Below are 27,408 nucleotides of genomic sequence, written 5' to 3'. Positions count from 1 at the left end.
AGGAATTCAGTCCAATGGTAAGACCTGGGTTAGGATGCCCGTGTCTCACACCAGGCTACCTGGGTTGGATATCTGGGTCTGGTTCCTGGTAATCAGCCCCTGTGAAGCAGCAGTAATGGGTCAAGTAATTGGGTTTCTACCACCCGTGTGGAGACCTGAGTGAGTTTCCACGTCCTGGCTTTGGCCTCCAGCCCAGTCCCAGCTGTTGAGGGTATTTGGGGAGTGAACCAATAAACAAGAGCATTCCCTCTCTCCTACTCTCTCGCTGCCTCTCAAAAAGTATTGAGAGTAAACATCCAAATCCAACTAAGTAAGTAAAGATGTGTTGCTTTTTTTCTGGTAAATAGGCAAAAAAAAAAAAAAAAAAAGTTACTAGGGCTTTTTAAAAGACTAGGGAAGTAATGAGCTTTCTTGATTTAAAAATCAATACACCTCCTGAAGAGCCAAATGCATTAACTGACATCCTTTCAAAACCGTTCTATCAAAGCTAAGCTTGAAAGGCTGCTCCGCAAGTAATCAAATAAATCCCGATGCTAAGGCAACACAGTCCATGATACACATTAAAAGGTAAAGATGAAAACAAAACCTCACCAGGCAGGAGCAAGGGAGTGCAAAGGCAGAAACTTGGGATTATTTGGGTATATTCTTAAAAAATACTTTATTTATTTGAAAGGCAGAGTGGGGCCAGCACCGTGGCTCACGTGGTTAATCCTCCATCTGTGGTGCCGGCATCCCATATGGGCACCAGGTTCTAGTCCTGGTGGCCCCTCTTCCAGTCCAGCTCCCTGCTGTGGCCTGGGAAGGCAGTGGAGGATGGCCCAAGTGCTTGGGCCCTGCATCCGCATGGGAGACCAGGAGGAAGCTCCTGGCTCCTGGCTTCAGATTGGCGCAGCACTGGCTGTGGCAGCCATTTGGGGAGTGAACCAACGGAAGGAAGACCTTTCTCTCTCTCTCTGTCTATAACTCTACTTGTCAAATAAAAAAAAAAAAAAGGCAGAGTTACAGAGATAGAAATCTTCTATCCACTGGTTCACTCCCCAAATGGCTGCCGTGGCCAGGGTGGGCCAGGTTAAATACAAGAACCAACAGTTGCAGGGGCCTAAGCACTTGGGCCATTTCCTGCTACTTTCCCAGGCATATCGGCAGGGAGCTGGGCAAGAAGTGGAATAGGCAGGACTGGAACCAGTGACCTGATAAGGGATGTTGGTGTCACATGTGACAGCTTAACCTGCTGCGCTACAATACCTGTCCCTTGATGTATTCAAAGCAAAGTGGAAAAGAACTCTCCTCCCTCCCTCTCCCCATGGAGTACAACACATTTCTCACTCGTGCATTAAGAAACATGGCTGGGGCTGGCGCTGTGCCATAGTGAGTTAAGCCTCTGTGCTGTAGTGGGTGAATCCTCTGCTTGTGGCACCAGCATCCCATAAGGGCGCTGGTTCTAGTCCCAGCTGCTCCTCTTCCAATCCAGCTCTCTGCTATGTCCTGGGAAAGCAGTAGAAGATGGCCTAAATGTCTGGGCCCATGCACCTGTGTGGGAGACCTGGAAGAAGATCCTGGCTCCTGGCTTCAGACTGGCTCAGCTTCAGTCATTGTGGCCATTTGGGGAGTGAACTAGTAAATGGAAGACCTTTCTCTCTGTCTCTCCCTCTCACTGTCTGTAACTCTACCTCTCAAATAAATAAATAAAATCTTAAAAAAAAAAAAAAAGAAACATGGCAACTGAGGACTGGAAGGCGCCACGCAACCCTGCCCAATGTGTCTGCCATGTTCCAATCCTAACCACCATGGGCGCTCACTCCCCACACTCTGCACCCTCATTACACTGGGGTAAAATATCTGGGATCATTCTTCTTTCCAAGCTTTTTGATTACTTAAGTTTGAGACCCCAAACCTCCCCTCACTGTACCCCCATCTCTAATAGAATCCCAAATGGAAATTCAATATAGTAAGATACTGAAAACTGAGTTCTGGTTAAGGTAGGTAGTTCAAATCCCAGCTCCATCAACCTGATTTAACTCCAACTTCTTCCCTTAACAATGAGGAAAGATTTGGAAAACTTTAGTGACTTGTTTGAGCCTCCTCAGCTCAGAGCTGAATCCAGATCTCCTGCCAGAATTACCAGATTCAGCAAATAAATAAAAATGTATAAATGCCAGGTTACACACACACACACATATATATATATATAAAACCTGGTATACACACACACACACACACACACCCACACACCAGGTTAAAATAAGCTTTACATAAAGAAAAAAAATTTTAGTATGTGTCAAACATTGCATGGGGCATATTTATATTAAACAATATTTGTTGTTTACCTGTAGCTGCAACTTTAACAAGGCACCCTGTATTTTATCTGTCCCCTCCCTCATTCCCATTCACGATGACCCAAATGTATCAGTGTTGATTCTACTTGTCTTCCTTCTTTTCTGTCTTTTTTTTTTTTTCAGGCAAAGTGGATAGTGAGAGAGAGAGAGAGAGAGAGAGAGAGAAAGGTCTTCCTTTTTGCCGTTGGTTCACCCTCCAATGGCCACCGCGCTGATCTGGCAGGAGCCAGGTGCTTATCCTGGTCTCCCACGCGGCTGCAGGGCCCAAGCACTTGGGCCATCCTCCACTGCATTCCCGGGCCACAGCAGAGGGCTGGCCTGGAAGAGGGGCAACCGGGACAGAATCTGGCGCCCTGACCAGGACTAGAACCCGGTGTGCCGGCGCCGCTAGGCGGAGGATTAGCCTATTGAGCCGCAGCGCCAGCCTACTACTTGTCTTCCTTCTTACAGGCTCATCTTGTGACATTTAATATTTTGGGGGTCTAATTAAAAAAAGTGGTCCCTAAGTGGTTTTGTAGATGATCTCAAAAACATTTTACATCACATACTGATCTTGCTATTATCCTTTTGTTCAGGCATATATATACATGTTAGCTCTTCTCAGAAAACATTTTTATTTATTTATTTTATTTGACAGGTAGAGTTATAGACAGTGAGAGTGAGAGTGACAGAGAGAGAGAGAGAGATAGAAAGGTCTTCCTTCCGTTGGTTCACTCCCCAAATGGCCGCCACTGCCGGTGCTGCGCCAATCTGAAGCCAGGAGCCAGGTGCTTCCTCCTGGTCTCCCATGTGAATGCAGGGCCCAAGCACTTGGGTCATCCTCCACTGCCCTCCTGGGCCACAGCAGAGAGCTGGACTGGAAGAGGAGCAACTGGGACTAGAACCCGGCGCCCATATGGGATGCCGGTGCCGCAGGCGGAGGATTAACCAGTGAGCCACGGTGCCAACCCCCAGAAAACATTTTTGATTCAAGTTTGTTTCTGCATTTGTACTAAAACAAAGAGCTGTAATAAGATGTCTCCTTGATCCTGCAGTAATTGCTTTGCTGAATAAGGGTCTGTCAAAGGTACAGCTCGATATTTAACCTGTGTCTACTTTATTTATAATTATTTTTACATAACTGCAAGGAGTCTATAGTTCAACCAAGAGGTAGGCTAAACTTAACTAGGTTCATTCTTTGTTGAATTTATTTAAAGACTTACTTATTTGGTGGGGTTGGGGGTGGGGGGAAGAGGGTGAGCAGAGAGAGACAGAATATATTCTATCTGCTGTTTCATTCACCAAATGACTGCAACAGTCAGGTCTGAGCCAGGCTGAAGCCAGAATTCAGGCCTTCCACATGGACGGCAGGAACACAAGCATTTGGGCCATCTTCCACTGCTTTTCTAGGTGCATTAGCAGAGAGCTGGATTGGAAGCTCAAACTGGAGCTCATATGGGATGCTGGCATTGTATGCAGCCACTTAACCCAGTGTGCCACAATGCCAGCCCCTTGTTTTGAATTTTTAATTCAAAATGTAGTCACTTTCAGGCAAAATTATTTTATCCACCAAATTTAAGCACATACAAAGTCCTCACCCTATCTGTTCTAAACATAGCCACACAAAAATAACAGAAAAATGAATATAACCAATGAAATTAAAAACGCATACAGTTTGCTTATACTTCGGCCATAAATATGGCATCAGACTTTGAATCAAAGAACGGAGAGAAACCTATGCAAACCACATCACAAGTTGTCATGAAACACACCCAATCTCTCAAGAACATTCATGAAAAGACTTAAGTTATGAGGTAAAACACATTGTATTCATAATCTATCTACTCCTTAAGAAGATTTTTAGAAAGTTTTTGAATAATCCTTTCCTTTCTGTAATTCAGTCTAGCAATGAAGCTTGGCCCTTCCAAGTCTTCACAATAATTACAAATTTTCATTCACCCTCTGCCTCCCCAAAATTTCACTAACATCTGACAGATACCTGGATCTGACAACATGAAAAGTCAACATGTCACTTTACCTAAAAATGCTTTGTATAATTAGTCAGGAATCCCCAAATCTCTGTCTCACCAAGGAACTGGCAGTTATCAGACCACTACCATCTACCTGGACCTCCCAAGGCGGGGTTAAACGCTGATCTCTGCAAATCAATCATGCTCCCGAAGAGAGGAATATTCCACTGATAGGAAAGCTCAAGTGGAGACTATAATCTTTCGTGATTACCCTGGAGGCTGAAGCAAATGCAAAAAGGAAAGTCTATGAATTGCTGATCATTGCCTGTGATGACCGACTCCCAGGAAATTCTAATATTACCCTTGCACTGTAACAAAAGGACCGTTCCCCAGACAGGTAGCTTCAAAGAGCTCCGCGCGTGGGTGTCACACAGTACTGCTTCAGAAGTTACTCACCCGGCAAAGGGGCCAGGCCCGGGAGGAGGCAGCTCTCTCCCTGAAGACAACCGAGGCTCTGAAGGTACCAGAAGTGGTGAACTGCGTGCTACTGCCTGTCTTTCCAGAAAGCTCTTTGCTGAAGAAACTGATTTAAAATGTAACAGTTTAAAGCCTCCCCCCTCCCCCAGCTCTGAAGTCTAAAGATGGATACATTTCTCTGCTGTTCCTAATAGCTAAGGAGCTATGAATATCTCAGCTGTATAACTTTAACATTTTTATTTAGACTGATATTTGTATTCTGAGAAAAAATAGTTTTCAGACATAAGGTCTGTGAAATATTGAGGTATAGAATAACTATTTATCTTTCTTCAGTAAGTAGCAAACTTACAGTTAGATGTTATTATTCAGTGGATCCTTCTCACACAATTGGTAATTTAGATTCAGGATAAAATGGGGGGGGGGAGGGTAGAATGAGTTATGTTATAGTCAAAAGTCCAACAAATTTTTGGAATAAATTCCCACTACTAATACATGAAGGACACTTTGATATGTTGACTATTAGGACTGAGGCCTTTTTAACTTAGTCACAGCTTGATTAATGAATCATGTGGGAGTAAAGGTTCTAGGTTTGGGAGTCAACAGCATTTAAAAATAGAACAGCAAACACCATTATGTCTTAGGATTCAAAGACAATGTGTCATAGAAATACCATTCATGTAGCCATTGAAAAATTATTTATTTTTATTTATTGATTTGAAAGGCAGAGAGAGAGAGAGAGAGAGAATCTTCCATCTGATGATTCTCTGTCCAAATAGTTCAAGCCAGGAGCCAGGTGTTCTATGTGAGTGACAGTGACTCAAACACTCAAGTCATCATCTGCTGCTTCCCAGCACATTAGCTAGGAGCTGGACTGGAAGCAGAGCAGTGGAGACTCCAACTGGCACTCCAATTTGGGATGCAGGTTTGCAATGACTTAATCTGCTATGCCACCACACTGGCCCCCCTCCATGTCTACTTTAAATTATTAAAATAATATGGGAAAATAATTAAAAAAATAATATGGGGATATGTTATCCACTTTGGATTTGTATTCTTTTTTTGCAGACTTTTACTAAATATGTAAATTCCAGAAATTTTCTAAATGTTCACACTCTCAATTCCCCATAAATACAATAAACTCGCACATTTCGTGATATAGACTAGCAAGTTGTTATCATCCCCAGTTTTATAATGAGAAGTGGTGCTAAATGACTTTCTCAAGATCAAAAGAAGTGATTCCAGACATGCGTCTTCTGACTCCTGGCCCAGTGCCTTGCTGCCCTTTATGAGGGAAATGATGGGGAACACACTCCCTTCTCCCCTCCATGTGGCTCCTGTGCCCCTGAGCAGCTTGAAAAAGAGTCAAGGCCAGGTGGGGCTTTTAGAGGCTTACTCTGGAGCAAGTCAAGGGGAGTGACGCTTCCCTGATCAGCAAGACCTTTCTCAATGGCTTTTAGGAAGAGGTGGGATGTGACTGATCAATGAGTGAGTGGCCCACTAACACCACCAATTTATTTAGAAGGTGAATACTTCAAAAGTGTACCACACAGCAGCAATTATTAGTAATAATTTCAACATGTAATAGCTTCAGCTCATTTTGGGAAGTGGAGATTGTGTGGGTTTAAATATATGGTTATGAAGATGAATCACCTTACCTATCATGGAAGTTTGGTGTCTGAGTAGGAAAAACAAAGAAATTAGACCCAGACATGTGTTTTTACTTGTTGGAGAATTTCTATGTGCCTCTAATTGTTTAAAAACCACAAGCCTGTGAAAGAAATCAGATATATTTTCTACACCACTTGGATCTTTACCTGGCTCTAGCAAACATGTTCACAGTAAGAGAAAGCTGCATGAGACTGACAAGACAAATCTATTCCCTAAATAGTATGTACTGCAAAAGAGTATTCTCAAATTGACTTTGGAACTCACAAGGATTTATTGGACACTTGAAAAAAATGTGTTCCACATGAGTAATTTGTTAGAAGTACATATGTTTAAATTCACGATGTAGTGTGACAGAGATCAGCTCTTGCTTATTTGATATTTAGATTGCTTTGTTTTTCCTTTGCAGCATACAGCTCTCTATTACAAGAAATGAGAAGACAAATTTTTATTCTTCAATCTTATGATCTGCAAAAAGTGTACAACAGGGACCGGTGTCGTGGGATACCAGGTTAAGTCACTGCGTGCAATGCCAGCATCCCATATGGTTACCAATTTGAGTTTTGGCTGCTCCACTCCTGACCCAGCTCTAATAATGGTCTGGAATAGCAGCATAGTATAGCCCAAGAACTTGGGCCCCTGCTCCCAAGTGGGAGACCTGGAAGAAGCTCCTGGCTCCTGACTTGCACCTAGCCCAGACTAGTGCTGGCTATTGCAGCCATCTGCGGAGTGATCTCTCTCTCTCTCTCTCTGTAACTCTTTAAAATGTCTTTTAAAAAAAAAAAAAAAAAAAAGAAAGGTGGGTACAACATAGATATATGTAGCCTATTTCACATGTGGCTACTGTAAAAGAATTACTTGTAGAATGTCTAAAATATGCTAAAGTCTTCTAGCACTACAATGTCATGAAAGTAAACTATCATTAATGTAAAGTTTGGATTTTTCTCATTTTATTTAAAGCATCAAAACATTGAAAAGTTAAGAAAATCTAAATTGAAAGCTCAATCTGTGGAGTGGGGGCAGTATTTTTCCAGATTCCTACTGAGCACTGCCGAGATGTGGAAGCTTCACAGATTGCTACGTAGCACTCGGATTCTTCTTTGGCATCCTCAATGATAACTATAAAAGTAAAAGGACTGGAATATTCCAAAGCATGTCCTCTCCTCGCCCAAGAGGTTTTACACAAAGTTGAACAGAAGAATCTAGACTGAGGGGAAAAAAGATCTGTGTATCAGCTTTCTATAGAAGCTTTTCAGAGGCCACCACTATCAACCAATGGTTAGAGAGCAACCAATTTAGAATTCCTTTTCTGGACTGGGGCGGGGGGATATGCTTGCACAATATTTTTTTTGTATTTGTACACTTTCTTGTATTTATTGAGTTCTCCCACCTTCCCCCAGGCCCACAAAGGCACAATTACTGAGAAAGCTAAGAATAAAGTTGTTGATTTCTTCTTCTTTTTAGTCGACTGGAGGCAAGTTAAGAATATTAGTTAAGGCTAATATAAAAATTTTTAAGAATAGGGCCTGACATGGACACTTTTTCCAAGTTGACTCTACTCTTGAAAAATGCTGACCTGGGGTGGCGCCAAGACCAAAGACCTGTCTCGCCAGCAAATCTGATGTACCCTCCAAGTACACATAATCCTTGAAACTCTAGCACTGAAGATGAAGCCTTCAGAGCCATGTGAGGTTGAGACTAGGATAATGAAAGGGACATGCAAGAGGACACAGCAAGGCTGGACAATAGATGTCTCTTTGTAGAGCTTCCTGAAACCTTATGTTTCCTCATCTCTCGAGCCTTGACCTGATGTTCCTTGGTGGCCTTTATCAGCTGAATTGACGAATTACACAAGGTGAAAAAATAATTTCTATCAGACAATGAGCAACTTGTGTCTCATTTGTCATTGTAACCCCCTCCTTAGCTCAATGACTGGAACTTGTAGCCATATAGTAAATAGCAGTGAACGAATGAGCTTTCCCAGATACCCTAAACAAATAATTTATTATGGAGGGAGAACAAATGGAACTATACATTATACAAAGAGCTATACGCTGATCTATAAGTACTATGTAAAGAAAAACCTACATATTCTGTGGGGGTTCAAGAGTGGTAGAGACTAGGGAGGCTTGAAGACAAAGTCTTTGGTAAGAAGAATCTTGAGGCTTTTGAGTAAAGTAACAGACGTGAGTTAAATTTACAACGGACACGTCTGTGGTCTGAAAGGGAGAACACAACAGTGCTAGCAGTCATTACATTGGGTTGTTTCGTTCCCAAGATCACATTTACATACTTTTTTTTCCTCTGTAAAATTTAATAGGGTTGTAAACATTTTTATGCAGAGAAATTCATCCTTAAATATTTGTACAAAATTTTCATTTGTTTTGTATCATATTTAAATATTTCTTCTATTAACCTTTTTTTCTAATTATCTGGGGAGTGCTGCTGTTGACTTATCCAAATTCAGCTGTGTGCCATCAACCTCTCCTCTCTTCAACTGATTTTGAGTAACCATGGAAAATTTCACCTCAGCATATTTTAACACTAGACACTTTCTTAGGACCTATAAAAGAAGGTGACCTTCAATATATTTTAAAGCATAACATGAAAAATAGAAATTCAACCATATTTTCTTTTTTATTTGAGTGGAATAAATGTGACAGTTCAAGTAGAGTCAGCTGAACATAGTAGTTTTCTAGGAAATATGGAATACCTAACTTTTTAATGACAGCAAGCACTATTAGAGTGAAAAAGAAGACAGCAAAAATACACATTTGATAGCATTAGCGGGGTAAAGTGTTCTACTTAAAGAAAAAATATTCAAGTAAAAGGCAAGTATGTATTCAGATTTAAATAAGGACTTTATTCAATAGGTAAAATACGAAAGACAGGTTAAAAAAAAAAAGTTAAAAGTCCTGGCTTACTCCAGGTCTCCTTATAGTAATACCTCATGAGAAACATGGCATGAATTAACAGCAAAGTAAATGTGATTTTGATTCTCAATTTCTTTCAGGCCTCCTTGATAAATAATTACTTTCACTATAAGACAGAAACTATTCAAGTATGTTCTTTGATATTGCCAAACTAGGAACAACTGAGAATCTCAAAGGATCTAGAATGAAAAAATAAATGGTAATCATATAAATTTTTGTTAAAGCTTACCATAGATACTTCAAAGAATCACACAGTGGTTTGGGACTTTATATTTAGAAATAATCTTTGCTCTGTCCCACATATTTGTTTACGTGTCAGGAAAACAATTATATCAAGGTAGGTGATAAAACTCATATTATTTTTCACAAAAATAAGATTGTTGAACTTCTTGCAATAAAATATCCATAACCTCCCTTGTGCCTGTGCTTTCCTAGAGCTGTTGCAGAAACACTGCAGGACTCGTAAAGACATTTCAAATAAACAGGCACATAAAACACCTGCCAATCGCCAGAGAAGCGGACCGGTGACTGTGGTCCCCAGGTGGCTCTTGAATATAGCGATGGCTCTGGAGAGTTACACAGACACGTCTGTGCAAGTACACAACATGTGGGTGTTAAAAAGAAACTTTCCCTACTTATCAGCTCAGACATCATACAGGTTGGGTGTCTGTCTCAGTCTGCTTGGCTGTCACAACAAAATGGCAGACTAGCTGGCTCCCACAACAGAAACTGATTTTTGTGAAATCTGGGAGGCTGTAAGTCCGGTAAGGTGCCAGCATGGTTGGGTTCTTGTGAGGGTTCTTGTCCTGGCTTGTGGAAGGCCACCTTCTGACTGAGACCTCACTGGCAGAAACAGAGGGGGAGCTCTCTAGTGTCTCTTCTTAAAAGGGCACCTATCCCATCATTAGGGAATGTGGACCCTCACGACCACATATCGCCAAAATTTTCTGCCAAAGGCCATAGCCGGAGCTACTGTATCATCAGGGGTTAGAGCTTCAACATATGATATGTAGGGGCAGGCAGCATAACTATACAAAGGAAGTACCAGAAAGTTCACAGATATGGAATTAAGAGATACATTTACTCAGGTACAATTTTTTAAAAATCCATGCATCTGAGAGATCTTAAAAACATTTACAGAAAATGTTTATTATGAAAAAAAACTATGCATGGATTTAAAAAATAATTTTCATGAAAATGAACTTATCTTTTAACTCTGCATTTCCCAAAAACTTTATGAAGTATCCTCATATGTGTACAAATGTCTTCTAAATGGACTTATTTTATTATACTATGATAATATTATCCACTCTCCTTTAAACTAAACACCAATATTATCTGGGTTGGTTGTGAGAGAAGATGAAAATCGGATCCATTGCAAAGGAGAGTGGGGACTCTAATTTGAAAGGCAGAAACAATTCCTTACATTTTGGCAGGTTCCTAAATATTACAAATAACAAATGAAGTATGACTATGAAGCATTAGGCATTTTTTAAGTAAAATGATAAAATAATGAAAACAGCTCTACTATAATACAAAAAAATTTATTCTTTCTGCTCCATAACTATTTTCACTTTGCCAATATTTTTTGCTTTTCATTATTTTTCCTAAGTATATTTATTCTATTTTTCTTAAGATTCTTGGACACAGAGTATTTTATTTTATCCTCTTCCACCAAACCATTATTCTTTCATGCATATATTACATTTTCAATAAAAACCCAGTAATCAATAACTTGTTTTTTTTTTAATCTGAATATTCTTTAGACTAAGGCCTAGATAAGAACACTTGCCAAAATGTAGCCACATAGAGAATTTCAGGGCTTATAGCTCAAAAAGATTTATAGCTAACTATTAGCCCTAAGATTTTAAAAAGGATGATAGTTACCAGGAAAACACCTGAACTGATCATTTGGAATGTTGAAGGGACTCAGAAATACAGGTATTCCCTTTGCTGAACAGGGAGGGTAAACAATGAAAACCAAGGAACTAGGGCTTTTTGTCCTGTTTCTCTCTTCTTCCCTTCCTTCCTTCCTTCAGAAAAAGAAAACTGTTATTAAGCACCTATGCCAGACACCAGGCATACTAAGATGAGTAAGAGAGCCCCTCATCTCAAAAACCTGACGTTCTATTGAAGAAGGTAAGTAATCAGCCGGACTGCGGCGTGAAGCTGCTAGCATTGAGGTAGTCTGGTGGAACTCTGGGAACACAGAGCGTGGGCCTTAACTAACGACTCTCAGAAGACTCCCTGAGAAAGAGATGACACCTGACGTGGACCCTGAATGACAAAGGCTTGAAAGTGGGTGGCAGTGGTGGAAGTGAGCGCTCGTAGGTACGCAGGCAGAGAAGCCTATTAGGTTCTGGAGATAAAAGTTGAAATGCTTTAAAAAAATCTTACTTGTGTTCACACCAGTCTTTTTCCTACAAAAGATTCAAAACTGTTCCTCTGTAAAGTGACTGCTGAGCGTAGTCAACGCCATTGTTCTCCAGTCATGCATCTTCGACACATAACCCATAATCAATTATCAGAGGTCCACACTCCACAGTCCTTATCATGTCTGTAATTCTTCGTGGACAGTCCCCGGCACTCTTTGCTTATTTCTCATACAAAAGCACTGAGAGGGATTCTGTTGATTGTGGAGCACTACAGTCATGCTGTGAAACGTCTTTCTTCATCGTGTATACCTTAGCATAGAGCAGCACCGATGCTATTTTGGAATATGACAGAATCTCATTTCATTCTTGCTATGTTTCTCATGTAACACTATCAGATGCCACTATTTTAAAAAGGAGGAAACTATTACTTCATATATCTTTAAAATAGAAAATGTCAAACATTCAAAACCTTCAGGTAGTGTCTCAGAGTACAGTGTTTTCATTCTTTTGTGAATAATCAGAAGATTAAAATATGGTTAATTATTTGCTCATACTATCCTTGGCTAGAAATAAAGTGATAGAATTTAACATGACTTTCAAAGAACAAATGGACTACTGACTATAATATTCTTTTAAATTTTGCCGACAAGAATTTATAGCTGTTTCTCACATATATTCTGCTTCAAAAAATACTGTTTGTAGAGATCTATTGTGCACATTTTAAAAAACCTCCCTTTTCTACTTAATGATTTATGCCGGAAATTGTCTGTCATGTTTCCAGAAAAAGAGCACAAAAGATTTCTGATTGAGCTTTGTTCACAATGAATGAGGTGGGAGGTGATACAGGTCAAAAGAGCCAAGGGTGTGAAGAGCCAGAGCATGAGTTTTGAAGTTAGATGAGTCTAATTCAAATCTAGGTTCTTCTTTTACTAACTCTTTCTTCTAGACAATAGGAGTGATAACCATGGCCTACTAAAATGTTCTGAGATCTGAGTTCTCTAAAGGATGTAAACCACCACAAATACACAATAATCCAGTGTAATTACTAGTAGTGGTAAAATAATGTCTTCCTAGGAATTTGTAGACAGTGGCTTTCATGAAATTATCCCAGGACATCTATAGAGTGAGTTACATATTGAAATGGAAAATCCTATGGGAAAAGGATAAATTTAAATTGCAACTCAGGGGCTGGTGCTGTGGCATAGCAGGTAAAGTTGCCACCTGCAGTGCCAGCATCCCATATGGGCGCTGGTTCGAGTCTCAGCTGCTCCACTTCCGATCCAGCTCTCTGCTATGGCCTGAGAAAACAGAAGATAGTCCAAGTCCTTGAACCCCTGCACCCATGTGGGAGACCTGGAAGAAGCTCCTGAATCCTGGTTTCGGATTGGCCCAGCTCTGATTGTTGCAGCCATTTGGGGGGTGAACTAGCAGACGGAAGAGTTCTCTCTCACTCTCTCTGCCTCTGCCTCTCCCTCTCTGTAACACTGCCTTTCAAATAAATAAATAAATTGCAACTCAAATATAAAAATCATAAAAAAACAATAAATAATTTCTTTACAAGACTATAGAGGGTCCCACTTGGAATGAGTTAATTTTAATACATTATCAGTAGGGCTTTCTGTCTAATAAAAGTCCTGGGTATAATATAAAAAGAATAAAATGATTACTTCATGTAGTTCTTTGTAGTATTCTCACTTTAGGTTCTTTGCAAAATTTTTACTTGAATAATAAAAGTTGATTTTCTTCTAAGAAGAAAGAAAATGAGCTTCCATTAATGGGATTATTCTTTGGGTTTTCTCAAATGCAGTACATCAGAAGATTAATTGCTGTGTACAATCAACAAACAAAACAGCATGGTGGTGCACCTGAACCCCTAAGCAACATTAATGGGCCATTATGAAAGTGTATTTTTATATTAAAAAAAAAAAACTTTTAACTTCTCAATTTCTTGTTTTTAGCTCTTAAAAACATAAGAATATGTAATATATTTTGATAATAGATAAAAGGTAATTTACAGAACAGTAATACTCATATCAAAGCATTTGTGTAAAGAATATGGCACTGGGAACCTATCAGACTGCACATAAATACTTTGCAGAGGCAGCAAGGACGGATAGCAGCTGCTGCCAGCAGTTTTCTCTGGCAAAGAGAAGCCAAGCATGCACAAGGACAGGGGACAGTGCTTTTTCTCTTTTACCTTGGATGATAAGGTTCTTTTTCAGTCCTTGAAGTAAGGAATTTCACCAAAAACAGAACAAGACAAAAGACCAACAGAGAGGTAAACCACAGAAGGAGCCACTGATGCCTACCCACATCATCTGTGCTGCTTCCTAATGGCAACAGATTTTTGCAGTGAGCACAGAAGCTGTTTTCCACGTGTACATTGTTTAAAAAATAAATACCAAGTGCATATTCTAAGAAGTACAGCATAATTGAATTATGCTTGGAATTTATCACACATGTCTCAGTAGAGGATATGACAGGAATGCTTGATCCACGCTCTCTGAAATGGCATGAAGTGGTGCCTTGGGAGTGTCACTCCCCATGGATTTATGTGACCATGGCAGGCATGATTTATCTTACTGTGCTGCTCTACTGGGCTAGAAACAATGCTCACCTATTCATGCTTTAAAAAACAACAACAACAACAACTCTGATCTGCCTCTGAAAAACCCAAAGAAGACAAAAACATTCAACTGTTTACTCAGGAAGTCAAGGGCAAGGCTCTTTAAAGAGCTGGCTGATCTGCTACTCCCTAATTACCTTACAACACTAAGCCCTGACACCAGGCTTGTCAGCAGATTTTATTTACAACCCTTGAGGAAAAATCCTCTTGCTATTTTCACTTCATACAGAAGATAAGTTTGCAAAAGGAAGCACTTGGCAGTACTTCAGATGCTCGCTGTCTGGTGGTGTTGATAATGCAATTCTTTTTATTATTATTATTATTATTATTATTATTGCTGCAGCATTTAGAAGGCTGTATCATTCATATAGACCATCGTGACCCAACAGAGTGACATAATTCCTGCAACCACCTGAGTTGTTTTAGCCACTTCTCTCGCTAAAAGTTTAGAATCTGGCTACAGACTGCTTTTATGCTGAATCCTATTGTTGAAAGATGTCATGCTCTACTGGGCATACCTATAAAATGCCTTTTATCCAAATAAAAGAAAGTCACCTGACCTGCATGAAGAATGCTGATAATTCCACGTGATTCACAATGTTAATGTTATGTTTTAAAGGGAAAGTCAAATTTCATGCAGATTATGAACAGGTAATTTCAGTAAGTTTTTTCCTTTTTGCTAATAGAGTCAGAGTCACATAATCCACAAGAGCCTCCAAATAAAATTCTACTTGCATTAAAGTCACAATTTAATAAATAAAATACCTCCTAAATAAAAATGCACTCAGGGAGAGAAGGCCTACAGTCACTGTTTTTTCTTTCTAGTTACAGGAAAAAAAATCAGTGTGACTTGGTATCTCCACACTGTGTTCCTGAACATGTGAACGGCATCCCAGAAACTATACAGGTACTCAGGCCACTGAAAAGTCTACCAAAACTGCACAATGCAACAGGTGAAAAGTCATTTGTGAAACACACATGCCGGCTATTGTCTGTACCAACTCCCACAGGTGAAGCATCATATTCCACAGCACAGCTGAGCAGCATAACCAATATATGGTCTAAAATTACACACTTTGGAAACAGACTATATCTATTGTTTATTTCAAAATGTAACGAGAGAGACTGAGCAGGGCACAAATAAAATCAAAATGCATTTACTCACTGTGTTAAAATTTGGAAAGAGCCCAACAGCAGAACTACTGTCCACTGGAAAAGACATAAACGGTTTGATATCCAGTGAAGGCTGCATCATCAGGGTAGGTGTGCGCACAAGAGCAGGAAGGGTGGTAGTGTGGCATGTACTGCCTGCCAAGAACAAAACAAAAATGATTTCAATCTGTCACTCACATGCATCATCCTCCCCAACCTACAGTGCAGAAACAAGACGACTGAGCTGCAACCTGCAAGCAAGAGCGTTACACCGGAGGTAAGCAAACGGCACAGGAATAGTAAACACAGCATAAAAGGATCTTCTTCTTCATTGTCGAAGACAGTGATGCAGAACGCTTCTTCATGGCAAGAGTCATGTGCTGCTCCTGCAGATTCTGCCAAGACTCGCAGTGCACAGATCCTACTGGCAGGTGGGACCGGAAAAGGCTCTGTTGTCCATAGGTTGCCTCCCACTAGCCAAAAATGCCAGAGAGAAGAGGGGAGGAGCCTCTTGAAGCCAGATGCTCTTTACTATTCAGAGTTCCTGAATGGCCAGTAGGCATGTTTTATGCAAATAAGAGATAATTGCAGGGTTTTCACAAGAGGAAAAAAACTTGAACTCTTACACTTACTGTCTGCTCTCAGCAAAGTTATGACTCAATTAAAAAAAAAAAAAAAAAAAAAAGAAGGAGAAGGAGGACCGGGAAGAAAAGAGCAAGAGGAAGAAGAGAGAGAAAAAAGAACAAAGAAACAACAGGGGCAGACTTTTGGACTAGCAGGTAAGATGCCAGTTAATATGCCTGTCCCACATTGGAGAGCCTGGGTTCGAATCCTGACTCTGGCTCTTGATTCAACTTCCTGCCAATTTAGACTCTGGGAGGCAACAGGTGATAACTTAAGTGACTGCGTTCTCGCCACCCATGTGGGAGACCTGGATTGAGTTCCTGGCTCCCTGCTTCAGCCTTGGCCCTTGCAGGCATTTGGAGAGTGAATCAGTGGATATGAACGTCCTCCCTCTCTCCCTTTCAAATATAAAAAAAAAAAAATTAAAAAACAAAACCTGAAACTTGTCCTTAATTTAGGGAAATAAAGTAGTCTTGATGTTGACATAGATAGTGTTTTGGGGACTCAAATTTTTTGTCTTCAACTTTTATTTCTAATGAGTTTGTGTTATTTGAGCAACTACCGCCTTTTAACAATTGTCTTAGCTATCACTCTTTAGCTTACTGGTTTAACGCATGCATAGCAGATTTTAAATGCTCTTCTCCAATAATCAGTATTTTCCTTTGGCCTGTAGCTTCCTATAGTACACACATAGGTACAGGTGGCTGACTGAGAGATAGGTAGGCTCTGGCATGCCTTTTTTTTTTTTAACAGCTTTATTGAGATATAACTCACATACTCAATTCACCCACTTGAAGTACCTTAGTTTTTAGCACATTCACAGGCTTGTACAACCATTACAAATTTTAGAACATTTTCATGACGTGTAAAAAGAAACCCTGTACCCATTAGCAGTCACTTCCCATGTCCTCCCAACATCCCTAGCCTCTGGGCAATCATTCTATAGATTTATCTATCCTAGATATTTCATTTAAATGAAATAATGTAGTATAAGGTTTTCATGATTGGCTTTTTTTTTTTTTTTTTTTTGGACAGGCAGAGTGGACAGTAAGAGAGAGAGACAGAGAGAAAGGTCTTCCTTTGCCATTGGTTCACCCTTCAGTCGCCGCCGTGGCCAGCGCGCTGATCCGAAGCCAGGAGCCAGGTGCTTCTCCTGGTCTCCCATTCCCATGCGGGTGTAGGGCCCAAGCACTTGGGCCATCCTCCACTGCACTCCCGGGCCACAGCAGAGAGCTGGCCTGGAAGAGGGGCAACCGGGACAGAATCTGGCGCTCTGACCAGGAATAGAACCAGGTATGCTGGCACCACAGGTGGAGGATTAGCTAAGTGAGCCATGGCGCCGGCCCATGATTGGCTTCTTTTGACAGTGATTTTAAAGCTTACCCATGCTGAGGTAGATATCAGATTTTTATTCCTTTTTTTTGGTTATTATGAATACTACTTCTATGAGAAACTGTTTAATACAGTGTGTGGGACACATGTTTTTTTTTTCTCTCAGGTATTTACCGAGGGGTGGAATTTTGGAAATTGCTGAGTCATATGGTAAATGTATTTGACCTTTTGAAGAACTGCCAGACTGTTTTCCAAATAGTTGAACTATTTTAAATTATCACTATCAGTGTATCAGGGTTCCAATTTCTTCAGGTCTGTCTGCATAAGGATCACATAACAATTACATGCTTAAAATCCCCTACTAAGTTCAAAAGAAATGAACAATATGAGAAAGTGCACCAACTATCAAAATTTTTACCCATCTCTTTCTTGGTGATATAGGCAGGCAGACAGGATTAAATCAATTAGATTTGTGAGTTGGAGACCATGCCTTTGTGCCTTTGCCCTGCCCCCTTTCGTTATCTCACACCCCTACCTGATCTCACCAGTATGCTCACCTGCCAATCAAACTATGTAGCCACTCCCCTTTGAAGTGAATAAAAGGCCTGGAGCACTGTGGGCCCTTCCCTGGTTGTCCATGCCTCTGGGCGGGCTCTCTGCTTTCCTGCCTGCACTATGCTATCTGTGGCTGCTCCTAACTGCAGGCTTGCTCCTCGTGGCTCCCAGCCTGCTCTCTGCCTGGTATGGACCCAACTTATGTTCCTAGACTTCTTTCTCCCCTAAATAAAAACCCTCACTTTCCTTGGTGGTTTTCTAACTGAATAAATGCTAGAATAAATGCTGAATAAATGCTGTACCATGTTGCCTGTTTCATATAAGCAGCCAATATTTAGAATTCTTATTTAAATATATGGCAAGAACTTTCGAAATTTTTTGAGTAAACGTCCCCAATTTCACTGGTGTCACAGAATCATTAAAAGTCCCCTCTATTTAAGTGATATATTTTGGTAATGAATTTCCATAATAAACCCTACATAATTTTTTAACTCATTCCAGAACATTATTGGTAGTGGTGTTCAACAGTCAGGAAGCATTTGTATTGATCCTAAAAACATTAAAAAAAAAAAAAAAAAAAAAAAAAGGAGAAGGGCTCCTGCATTGATCTGCAATAGCAAGTCTTTAGGACATTGCTACCCATTGCAGAATATAGAGTAGGATTCAGTAAACAGGGAATCAGCTAGAAATGTAGCTTGAACAGTGATTTTTTTTTTTTTTTCTGATGCTCAAGTAAATTCTCTGATCTCTGCCTGGCATTCACATAACTACTCCCATATTTAATTACACATTATTCTTCTAATTAGTAACGTTCTATCCATTGCTAAGTTTGATGTTTATAGAGATCAGTATGTCAAATATTGCTGATACGTTCATTAAGATACTTGCTTTAAAAGCTTTGCATTAAAATCTTAGCTAAATTGAAAAAGGGATGTTTCTTATATTAGATCATTGGCCTTTTATAATGCATTACTACTATGATTATTGAAAGTACAAAGAGTAGGTAAACGCAACCATTCTACTTAAAGCTGCTGATGAGCAAATTTGTAATTATTTTGCCATTTGTGGGTCTTTCAGAGGGAAGCAAAGTTCTTTCTTTCATCCCACAATGGTGGCTCTGATAACAATGGGTAATACAAGGCCTCTAAGGGCCAGGCGAGAGCCACTTTGTACTAACAAACTCCAATCAAACAGAATGCAACAGGGAACTTGACAAGCAGATTGCTCCATCAACAAAGGTCAGAATGCATAAGGATCCCCCTTACCCAATCAAATCTCTATGCTAATAAAAACAAGGCTAGAGAACTACTTAGCTGCCACCATTCATTAGCATAAAAACTTCGCAGCTGTTTACCATTTCATTAGCATTTTAATGACAGACAATTTGCCATGTTAAACACAGATTGTTTTAAAGTACTGGTAGATCTTCTGAATAAATATAAACTCTACTTTCATCAATTTCACCAGAACCTTGCTGTTTTCACTTTTAAAACCTACTATTTAATACAACTTCACCAAGACTGATTGCTTCAAAGGAAGTTTTTGCACATGGAAAGTGAATAGGAATAAAGTACATTTTTCTTGCACAGGTTATTTCATGCTTTGATACCTCAGTCGCTCTATTCCAGATTTTTGCTGTTGCTGCTGCTGTACAAAAGCCTCTCCTTATCTCTGGGTGCCCAAAAGTGAGAGGGGGTTACAAGCAGAAATTTGACCCAAATGCATTGTACCATACCAAAAAAATGCTTGATTTCTCTAAAAGCCTAGGACTTTCAGAGGGGAAAAAAGGCTGAAAATATAATAAGCTGGCATTTCAATACAAAGGATGGTATAATATACCTTTTACATTGCTGTTTTCATGGGACAGAACCAACATTTGTATTTTTATGAACTATTTGGCAATATGTAGCTCTGTTTCAAAGCATAGGATATAACCTGGTATAAATCATAATGTGACATAATAACACGGCTCCACCTTATCTGATAATGACTTTTATTAGAGAAAGAGAAAGAGAGAGAGAGAGAGAGAGAGAGAGAGAGAGAGAGAGAAACATGCTCCTATCCTCTGCTTCACTCTCAAAATGTCCCACTGGGAACTCCCATGTTGGTAGAAGACTACCTGAACTATCACCTGCTGCCTCCCAGGGTTTGCATTAGCAGGAAGCTAGAGTCAGGAGCCAGAGCTGGATATCTAACACAGGAACTTCGAATGTGGGTATCTTAACTAGCGTCTTGAGCACTTGACCAAACACTCACCCAGACGGTACAATTTCATTTATAGCACTCAATATATACATATATATTTATCAAACTCTGTGTATTGAAATTAAGTGTATATATACACAACATGCATATCCCAAAGACCTAACAGTACCCGCTCTCACTATGGAAACTCCACCTGTCCATATCCTTTCCCCAAGGAGTGTAATTAATGCTCCCCGTAAGTTGCATTTAGATAGTAAAATAAGTAAGGGTGACAGGAAATTTCCCCTCCACTCTCTGGAGGTCCACTGAAATGAACAGAGAATGGACAGGAGAAAAAGTATGCCAATTTTCTCACATGCCTAACAGGAACCATACAAAATATGAAACTCAATGAAAGGGGGAGGGTGTAGGCAATTTTAGAGGTGTAGAAAATGATTTTTTAGGAGAAATTTATGAGTGGGTCTTCCTTATGGACTATAACAGACAGTGGCTTGGATCAAGCTCCTGGCAGCACTGGGGTTGGCAGCAGCGCAAGTTCAGGGAAGGAGAGGGCCAGACCGTCACAGCGGGGAGGCTGTCCTGTGTAAATGAAGTCTTCCAAGGAACCCTCTAGGGCTGACCTCAGAACAATCTATGGAAAGTCTGTCTACCCTGCCTGAGGACTCTGAGACTCCTGTCTGCACTTTCCTCATTATTTGATGGGCTTCCGAGGGAGGAGTCTTAAGAGCATTGCCTTGTCTTACAGAGAAGTTTCCTTGGTCAGATAAGGCCTTCCCTGCACTCCAGCAGGACAAGCGAAGGCAGCTGGGAAGGCTTTCCAATTCCCTGGAATTCAAAGCGCTCACCATTTCAAAGCATCATACTTGGGGGTATGGTTTTCTGAGCCCCAGGAAATAGGAGATGTATTCATCCATACTATGAAATCAATACTAGGTGAATGACAATTCACCGTTACAACCATAAAGAAAACTATTATTTCAACCAACAGGTGCCTTACTCTGTCAATGGATTATGTCATAATCCATCACAATAAAACCTCATTTGAGGGCCAGGTGACACTTGAAATTATTGCCTGAGTCTTTGACCTTTAGAAATATGATCTTGAAGGCTCTTTCAGGTTATAGCTTTGAGGCTTCCCAGTGGTTCTTCCTTATGGACTATAACATCTTTCTTAGAAAGAAGAAGAATACATCAGAATCACAGGAAATATGGAAAAAATAAAATTTATTTTATATCCTGCAAAAAGAGTAGCTTCTTATGGTATTATTATGTATGTTCCCTTCAGTGAGTACCAAAGCAAAAAGCTTAACATAGTTATATAAAGAAGTGTTAGCATGAGATAGCATCAATTATAGAACTCTTTAGATTTCTTTATAAAAAATTAAAATGAGTGGCATATCAGATTCTCTACCAAACACAGTTTTCCCTTTTGTTTTCCCAACTTTGATGCCCCTGATACTGTGCATTTTCCCTCTTATCAGGAAGAGTGACCAACCCAGCATCTCTCCCACTTGTCCCCTTAGCTTTCTAACTCTTCTACCAATCTTCTAGGTGAAGAAAATAATTTACCAAGACACCACTACACCACATGTGACTAAGAGATATGACTGACACAGGGTCAAATAGTAACAGTCACAACAAATACAGCATTTTTATAGCACACATTCTGTATCAGGCACTATCTTAGGGATGGTACATGCATGTAAGTATATACTAGGAGGTGTCCTAAAGTTCACAGGTAAATGAGATTAAAAGATAATACAAATCACCCATGAACTTTTTTTTTTTAAAGATTTATGTTTCCATCTGAAAGGCAGAGGTTAGAGGTGGGCAGAGACAGGGATCTTCCATCTGTTGGTTCACTCGCCCAAATGGCCTCAAAGGCTAGGGTTAGGCCAGGTTAAAGCCAGACCTTCTTTTGGGTCTGGGGCCAAGTACTTGGGCCATCTTCTGATGCTTCTCTAGGCACATTAGCAGGGATCTGGATCAGAAGTGGAACGGCCAGGACTCCAAGTGGCACTCACATGGGACACCTGTGCTGCAGCAGCTACTTAACTTGCTACTCCACGATGCCCGCCCCATAACCATGAACTTTTTGAAGCTACACATATAATCTCCATATATACATAAAGCTACCTCAAAATGTTAGTGGGAAATGGAATTTAAAAGGTAAGATTACTTTTGTGCAAATATTTTGGAAATGCATGCAGTTTTTTTCATAATATGCATTTTTCATACACTTCTTGGAAACCCCTCATATTCATTTACATGTATATTTATACTTATGTGTACATACTTGCAAAAATACTCATTTACTCTTCACAACAAAGGTTCTAATATTAGTCCCATTTTGTAAATGAGAAAGTAGGCATAGAGATTAAGCCGAACTTCATACAGTTTGTTTATGAAAGAGCCTGGATTTGAACTTAGGCAGTTTGACTCCTGCATTCTGCTTTTTACTCCTATACCATGGTCACCAAATTTGACAGCTTGAATAATATCCAGTTATACAGATGTATTTCCACACTATAAACAGGAACATTTCACCATCACATGAAGAGATTCAAGATGTTGAACTTCCTAACAGGAATGATTTACTGCCGGGAATTAGTTGAGACTTTTATTTGGCTTTAATGTAGCATCTGATACTGAAATAGCTAAAATGTTATGATAAGCTTTGTAATGCTGTATGAGACCTGCTTCCAGAATACATTGATCTAAAAGTGATCTTCCTCAGTATTATTTACTTCAACACAGACTTGTGAGGGGCCAATAAGGTCCACTGCTGACAGCTACCGGGGTTACAAACTGAGTCAGAACTTGTTTTACTTTTCGAGGAAACAGTAACAACGGTGACCATTTCATGGTATTCTGTATGCCAGGTTCTATGCTGATTTGTCTCGTTTTATCTCAATTATAATACAATTCTATGAAGTTTGTACTGCTACTAACATTTTACAAGTGGAAAAGGTGAGGTTTAGAAAGATGAAGATGGGGGCCAGCGCTGTGGAGTAGCAGGTAAAGCTGCCGTCCGCAGTGCTGGCATCCATATGAGCACTGGTTCTAGTCCTGGCTGCTCCCAATCCAGCTCTCTGCTTTGGCCTAGGAAAGCAGCAGAAGATGGCCCAAGTCTTTGGGCCCTTTTCACCCACATAGGAGACCTGGAAGAAGCTCCTGGCTCCTAGGCTTTGCATCAGCCTAGCTCCAGGCTTGCGGCCAACTGCGGAGTGAATCAGTGGATGGAAGATCTCTTCTCTCTGTCTCTGCCTAACTCTGCCTTTCAAATAAATAAATAAATCTTAAACAAACAAACAAACAAACAAACAAGAGGGTCCAGTGCCATGGCTTAGGTTAATCTTCTACTTGCAGTGCTGGCATCCCAAATAGGGAAATTTGGCCAAATGGCCGGAATGGCCAGAGCTGGGCTGATCTGAAGCCAGGAGCCAGGGGCTTCTTATAGGTCTCCAACGTGGGTGCAGGGGCCCAAGGAATTGGGCCATCTTCTACTGCTTTCCCAGACACATTAGCAGGGAGCTGGATCAGAAGTGGGGCAGCCAGGAATAGGACCAGCACACATATGGGATGCCAGCACTGCAGACAGTGGTTTAACCAGCTGTGCCACAGGGCAGCCAATCCCCCACCCCTGCTTCCTACTCCTTAACAATAGGGTTCCAGTCCTAAAAGCCAGGTTACTAAAGCACCATCTCCTATATTGTTTTCATAGGCTTTGCCCCGATGATGGTCTGAATCAGTCTCAACTGGATGAAGGCTGACTAGCTGAGCCTCACATGTGTAAAAAGGAGGACTGTATATGTCACCTGGAACCAAAGTTTAGCCACTCCCTATAGAACGAAAGATTGGAGCATGAGTGGAAAGAGCAGTCAGAGAGCTTTAGGAAGGAAGGGGTCCAGCAGGTTACAACATCCACAAGTTGGACTCATTCTCATATCAGTCCACACATGGTTTTGTCAGAGGCCCTAGCAATTACAAATCACCCCGTCAGCAACTACACGACCCGAGTTCTCTTTTCTGATGCTATACAGCTTTCCCGAGACTCCCCAGTCAGGGGGACAGGTTAGGTTTCATCTCTGCGTCCATGGTGGGCAGCCACTCAGATGCTTTCTTTTCTCAAAAGTGTCACAATCTGACTGGTTGTCGTCTGCATCAGTCAATGAACTATTTTGTTCCCTAACAATACGGCAGGGGTCATGTATTATTGATAAAATGTGAATGAGGTTCAACAGTGAAAGCAATCGTATCTGGGGTAAATTTGAGATTATAAATGTTGACATAGATGAGATATCTCTTAAGATGAACTTTGGGGGAATGGATATTATTTCCAGAGATGGATCTCTCTAGTTCTCACTTGCTTGCTCGCTCTCTCTGCTTCTCTCCATTTCTCCTTCTCTAACTCTGCCTTTCAAATCAATAAGAAAATCTTTCAAAATTTGAGAATATAGGAGTAAGATACTATCAGAAGAATGAATAGGCAATCCACAGAGTGGGAGATGATATTCACCTTATACTGATTTTGAAAAAGGACTTGGATCTAGAATAAAAAACTTCCACAGAACAGTTAAAAAAAAAACTAGAAAAATGGGCCAAAGACTTGAATGGATACTTCACAAAAGTGTATATTAAAATGTTCAATAAACATTAAAAATATTACTTAAGTTCATTGGTAATTAGAGATATGTGAATCAGAACGAGATATCACTCTATACCCACAAGAATGGCTACAATGAAGAAAAACAGATTATTAAGTGTTGACAGGGATAAGAAGCAACTAGAGTTCCATAAGGAAGTATAAATTGTTACAGTTACCTTGAAAAGCTACTTGGCAATATCTACAATATCTACTCTATAATATCTACTTATACATAGGAGGTAGTCTTAAAAAAGTTTGTGGAAAATGAGTATCATGATAAAACAATGCATGGATTTCAAAACTTTTTATACAAAAACTTCTCTTATTTTCCTTTTCCCATGAATTTTTGGATGTCCCCTCATATGATTCTTATGAACCAGCAATGTCCTAGGAATATGCCTAACAGAAATGATACGGAAGCTGGCGCCGCAGCTCACTAGGTTAATCCTCCGCCTTGCGGCGCCGGCACACCGGGTTCTAGTCCCAGTCAGGGCGCCGGATTCTGTCCCGGTTGCCCCTCTTCTAGGCCAGCTCTCTCCTGTGGCCAGGGAGTGCAGTGGAGGATGGCCCAAGTCCTTGGGCCCTGCACCCCATGGGAGACCAGGAGAAGTACCTGGCTCCTGCCATCGGATCAGCGCGGTGTGCCGGCTGCGGCGGCTATTGGAGGGTGAACCAACGGCAAAGGAAGACCTTTCTCTCTCTCTCTCTCTCTCTCTCACTGTCCACTCTGTCAAAAAAAAAAAAAAAAGATACGGACTAGAATGCCCATAGCAATAAAGTTTACAGTTGCCACAAAGTGGACATTGGCAAAGTAAGCCATCAGCAGTAGAAAGAATAAATAATTTTGTCAGCTTCACATGACAAAATGTTTACACATAGAATTTAGTAATAAGAACAAGTGATAAGCCACATAAAGCCAATAGACCTTGCGGATATGATGTTGAGGAAAAGAATTTAAATAAAGGAATACATGCTGCCTTGTATAACTCATATAAGGTACAAGACCAGGCAAACTAATCTATGGTATTAGTTAGGATAGTAGCTGTCCTTGTAGGAATGGGTACTGGGGATGCTCTTATCTTGATCTAGGGGTCAGTGTACATTCACTCAACTGTACACTTTCATTATGCTATACAGTAACAGAAAGTTTTCAAAATTGAGCAGTCCTATTAATTTGGATAAAATGCTTTGACAAATAGAGGCAAAACTCCCCAATAATAATATCTTGAATACTTTGAAGTTAGAATAGTTCCATGATTATGTCTTTGGGGCTCCTTTTCCCACTACCAGCTTCATTATTCTTAGGACTGTTTGTGAACAAATAAAAGTTCCCTAGATGCTGCTGCTTCCTCGCTGAATTTAGGAACTGGCTAGAGAAGACTGACACAAAATGCAGTGATGCCAAAGAGAAAAACGTTTATCTAGAATTCTGAGTTCCTAAAAGTGCCTCAATTGGCAATTCTGTGCCTGCATCTCCCTCGGGGCAGTTTGGGGTCCCCTCCCAACAGCTGCAACAGCAGCCGCCTCTACAGCAACCTGCCAGCATGTTGCATTAGAAAATAAATCCTTCTGAGCACCACACTGAAGTTTATAAGCAATAATGAAGCGCTGTATCAGAAGACGGCAATGAAGCCACATCGTGATAGATTTTTAAGCCACAGTGTCCTTTGGGTTTAGTAGTAGTCACACACCAGCTTCTACACAAAATAATGAATCTTTCACTGAGATAGTTTTTCAGATGCTGCAGCAATAGAAAACACACAGCCAAGGGTGATCAATCTGTACCTGAATATCTTGCCAATGTACTGAGTTTTTCATATTTAAGCATTGAACAAAATGGGTAAGATTTACTTACTATACACAAACAGCAGTTTGGTTAAACGTGACATTTTTACCAGCTGCAATCTTTTTTAAAAGGCACCATCAAAAAATCCGAGAATTTCAGATTTTAGAAGCTTAAAACTTAAAACTGTGAGATGAGAATAGCTAAATCGTCATCGTGCCTAGCCAAATATTAATTTTGTTGTAGATTTGCAGCTCATAACCCAACAGCATCAAGCATAGTCATGCGAGAAAGAAGCCTCAGAGAATGGAAACCAGGATTCTAACACATGCTTTCTCAAGCTTTTCAAAATCGTTTTTAATACACCTGACTTATCAAAAGGGAATGTCATGTGCTTAGTTCCCAAATTACGAAGTCTTTAGAGAAGCCAAAATTATCTCCAGCAGAGCTTTACTAAAATTGTCTCAGGTCAAGAATGGATTGGGAGGTCATAGATGGCTGACGAAATTTTTTGGCAAAAAGACCCGGAGATGGTCCTGGGCTACATCTGCTTGGTGATTCTCATCCATGGCATCGAGACCCTTCTGCAAGGGCTGAAGTTGCTTTCTCTGACAAACCGAGAACAATCTGCAGTCCCTTCCAGCCTGCTAGGGACCTAGGAGCAGCACAGATCTGTGACTTGTTTGAGCGAACTTCCTAAGAACGCAGACTTCCCTCAGAAGACAGCTGCTTCTTAAGTCACTGACTA

At 40.4% G+C, this 27,408-nt stretch overlaps 1 protein-coding gene across 20 annotated transcripts in view; it reads right to left on the bottom strand.

Moving 5' to 3' along the window:
- Positions 1–27,408, bottom strand: part of ZNF385B (zinc finger protein 385B) — a 473,021-nt gene that overhangs the window by 95,562 nt on the left and 350,051 nt on the right. For 18 of the 20 annotated variants that reach the window (XM_051849389.2, XM_002712320.5, XM_070070514.1 and 15 more), the window contains one exon: positions 15,527–15,669. The exons of 1 other annotated variant lie outside the window; for it this stretch is intronic. In XM_051849389.2, the coding sequence (XP_051705349.1) occupies positions 15,527–15,669 (143 nt within the window). Of the gene's footprint in view, positions 1–15,526; positions 15,670–15,764; positions 16,562–27,408 lie in introns of those variants that run through there. One more of the 20 variants, XM_008258798.4, reaches the window with a different exon arrangement.

The sequence above is a fragment of the Oryctolagus cuniculus genome, chromosome 3, assembly GCF_964237555.1.
Source record: "Oryctolagus cuniculus chromosome 3, mOryCun1.1, whole genome shotgun sequence".
Classification (NCBI taxonomy): Eukaryota; Metazoa; Chordata; class Mammalia; order Lagomorpha; family Leporidae; genus Oryctolagus; species Oryctolagus cuniculus.
Note: the sequence above shows the minus strand (reverse complement) of the source record. Positions and strands in the feature narration are given on the sequence as shown.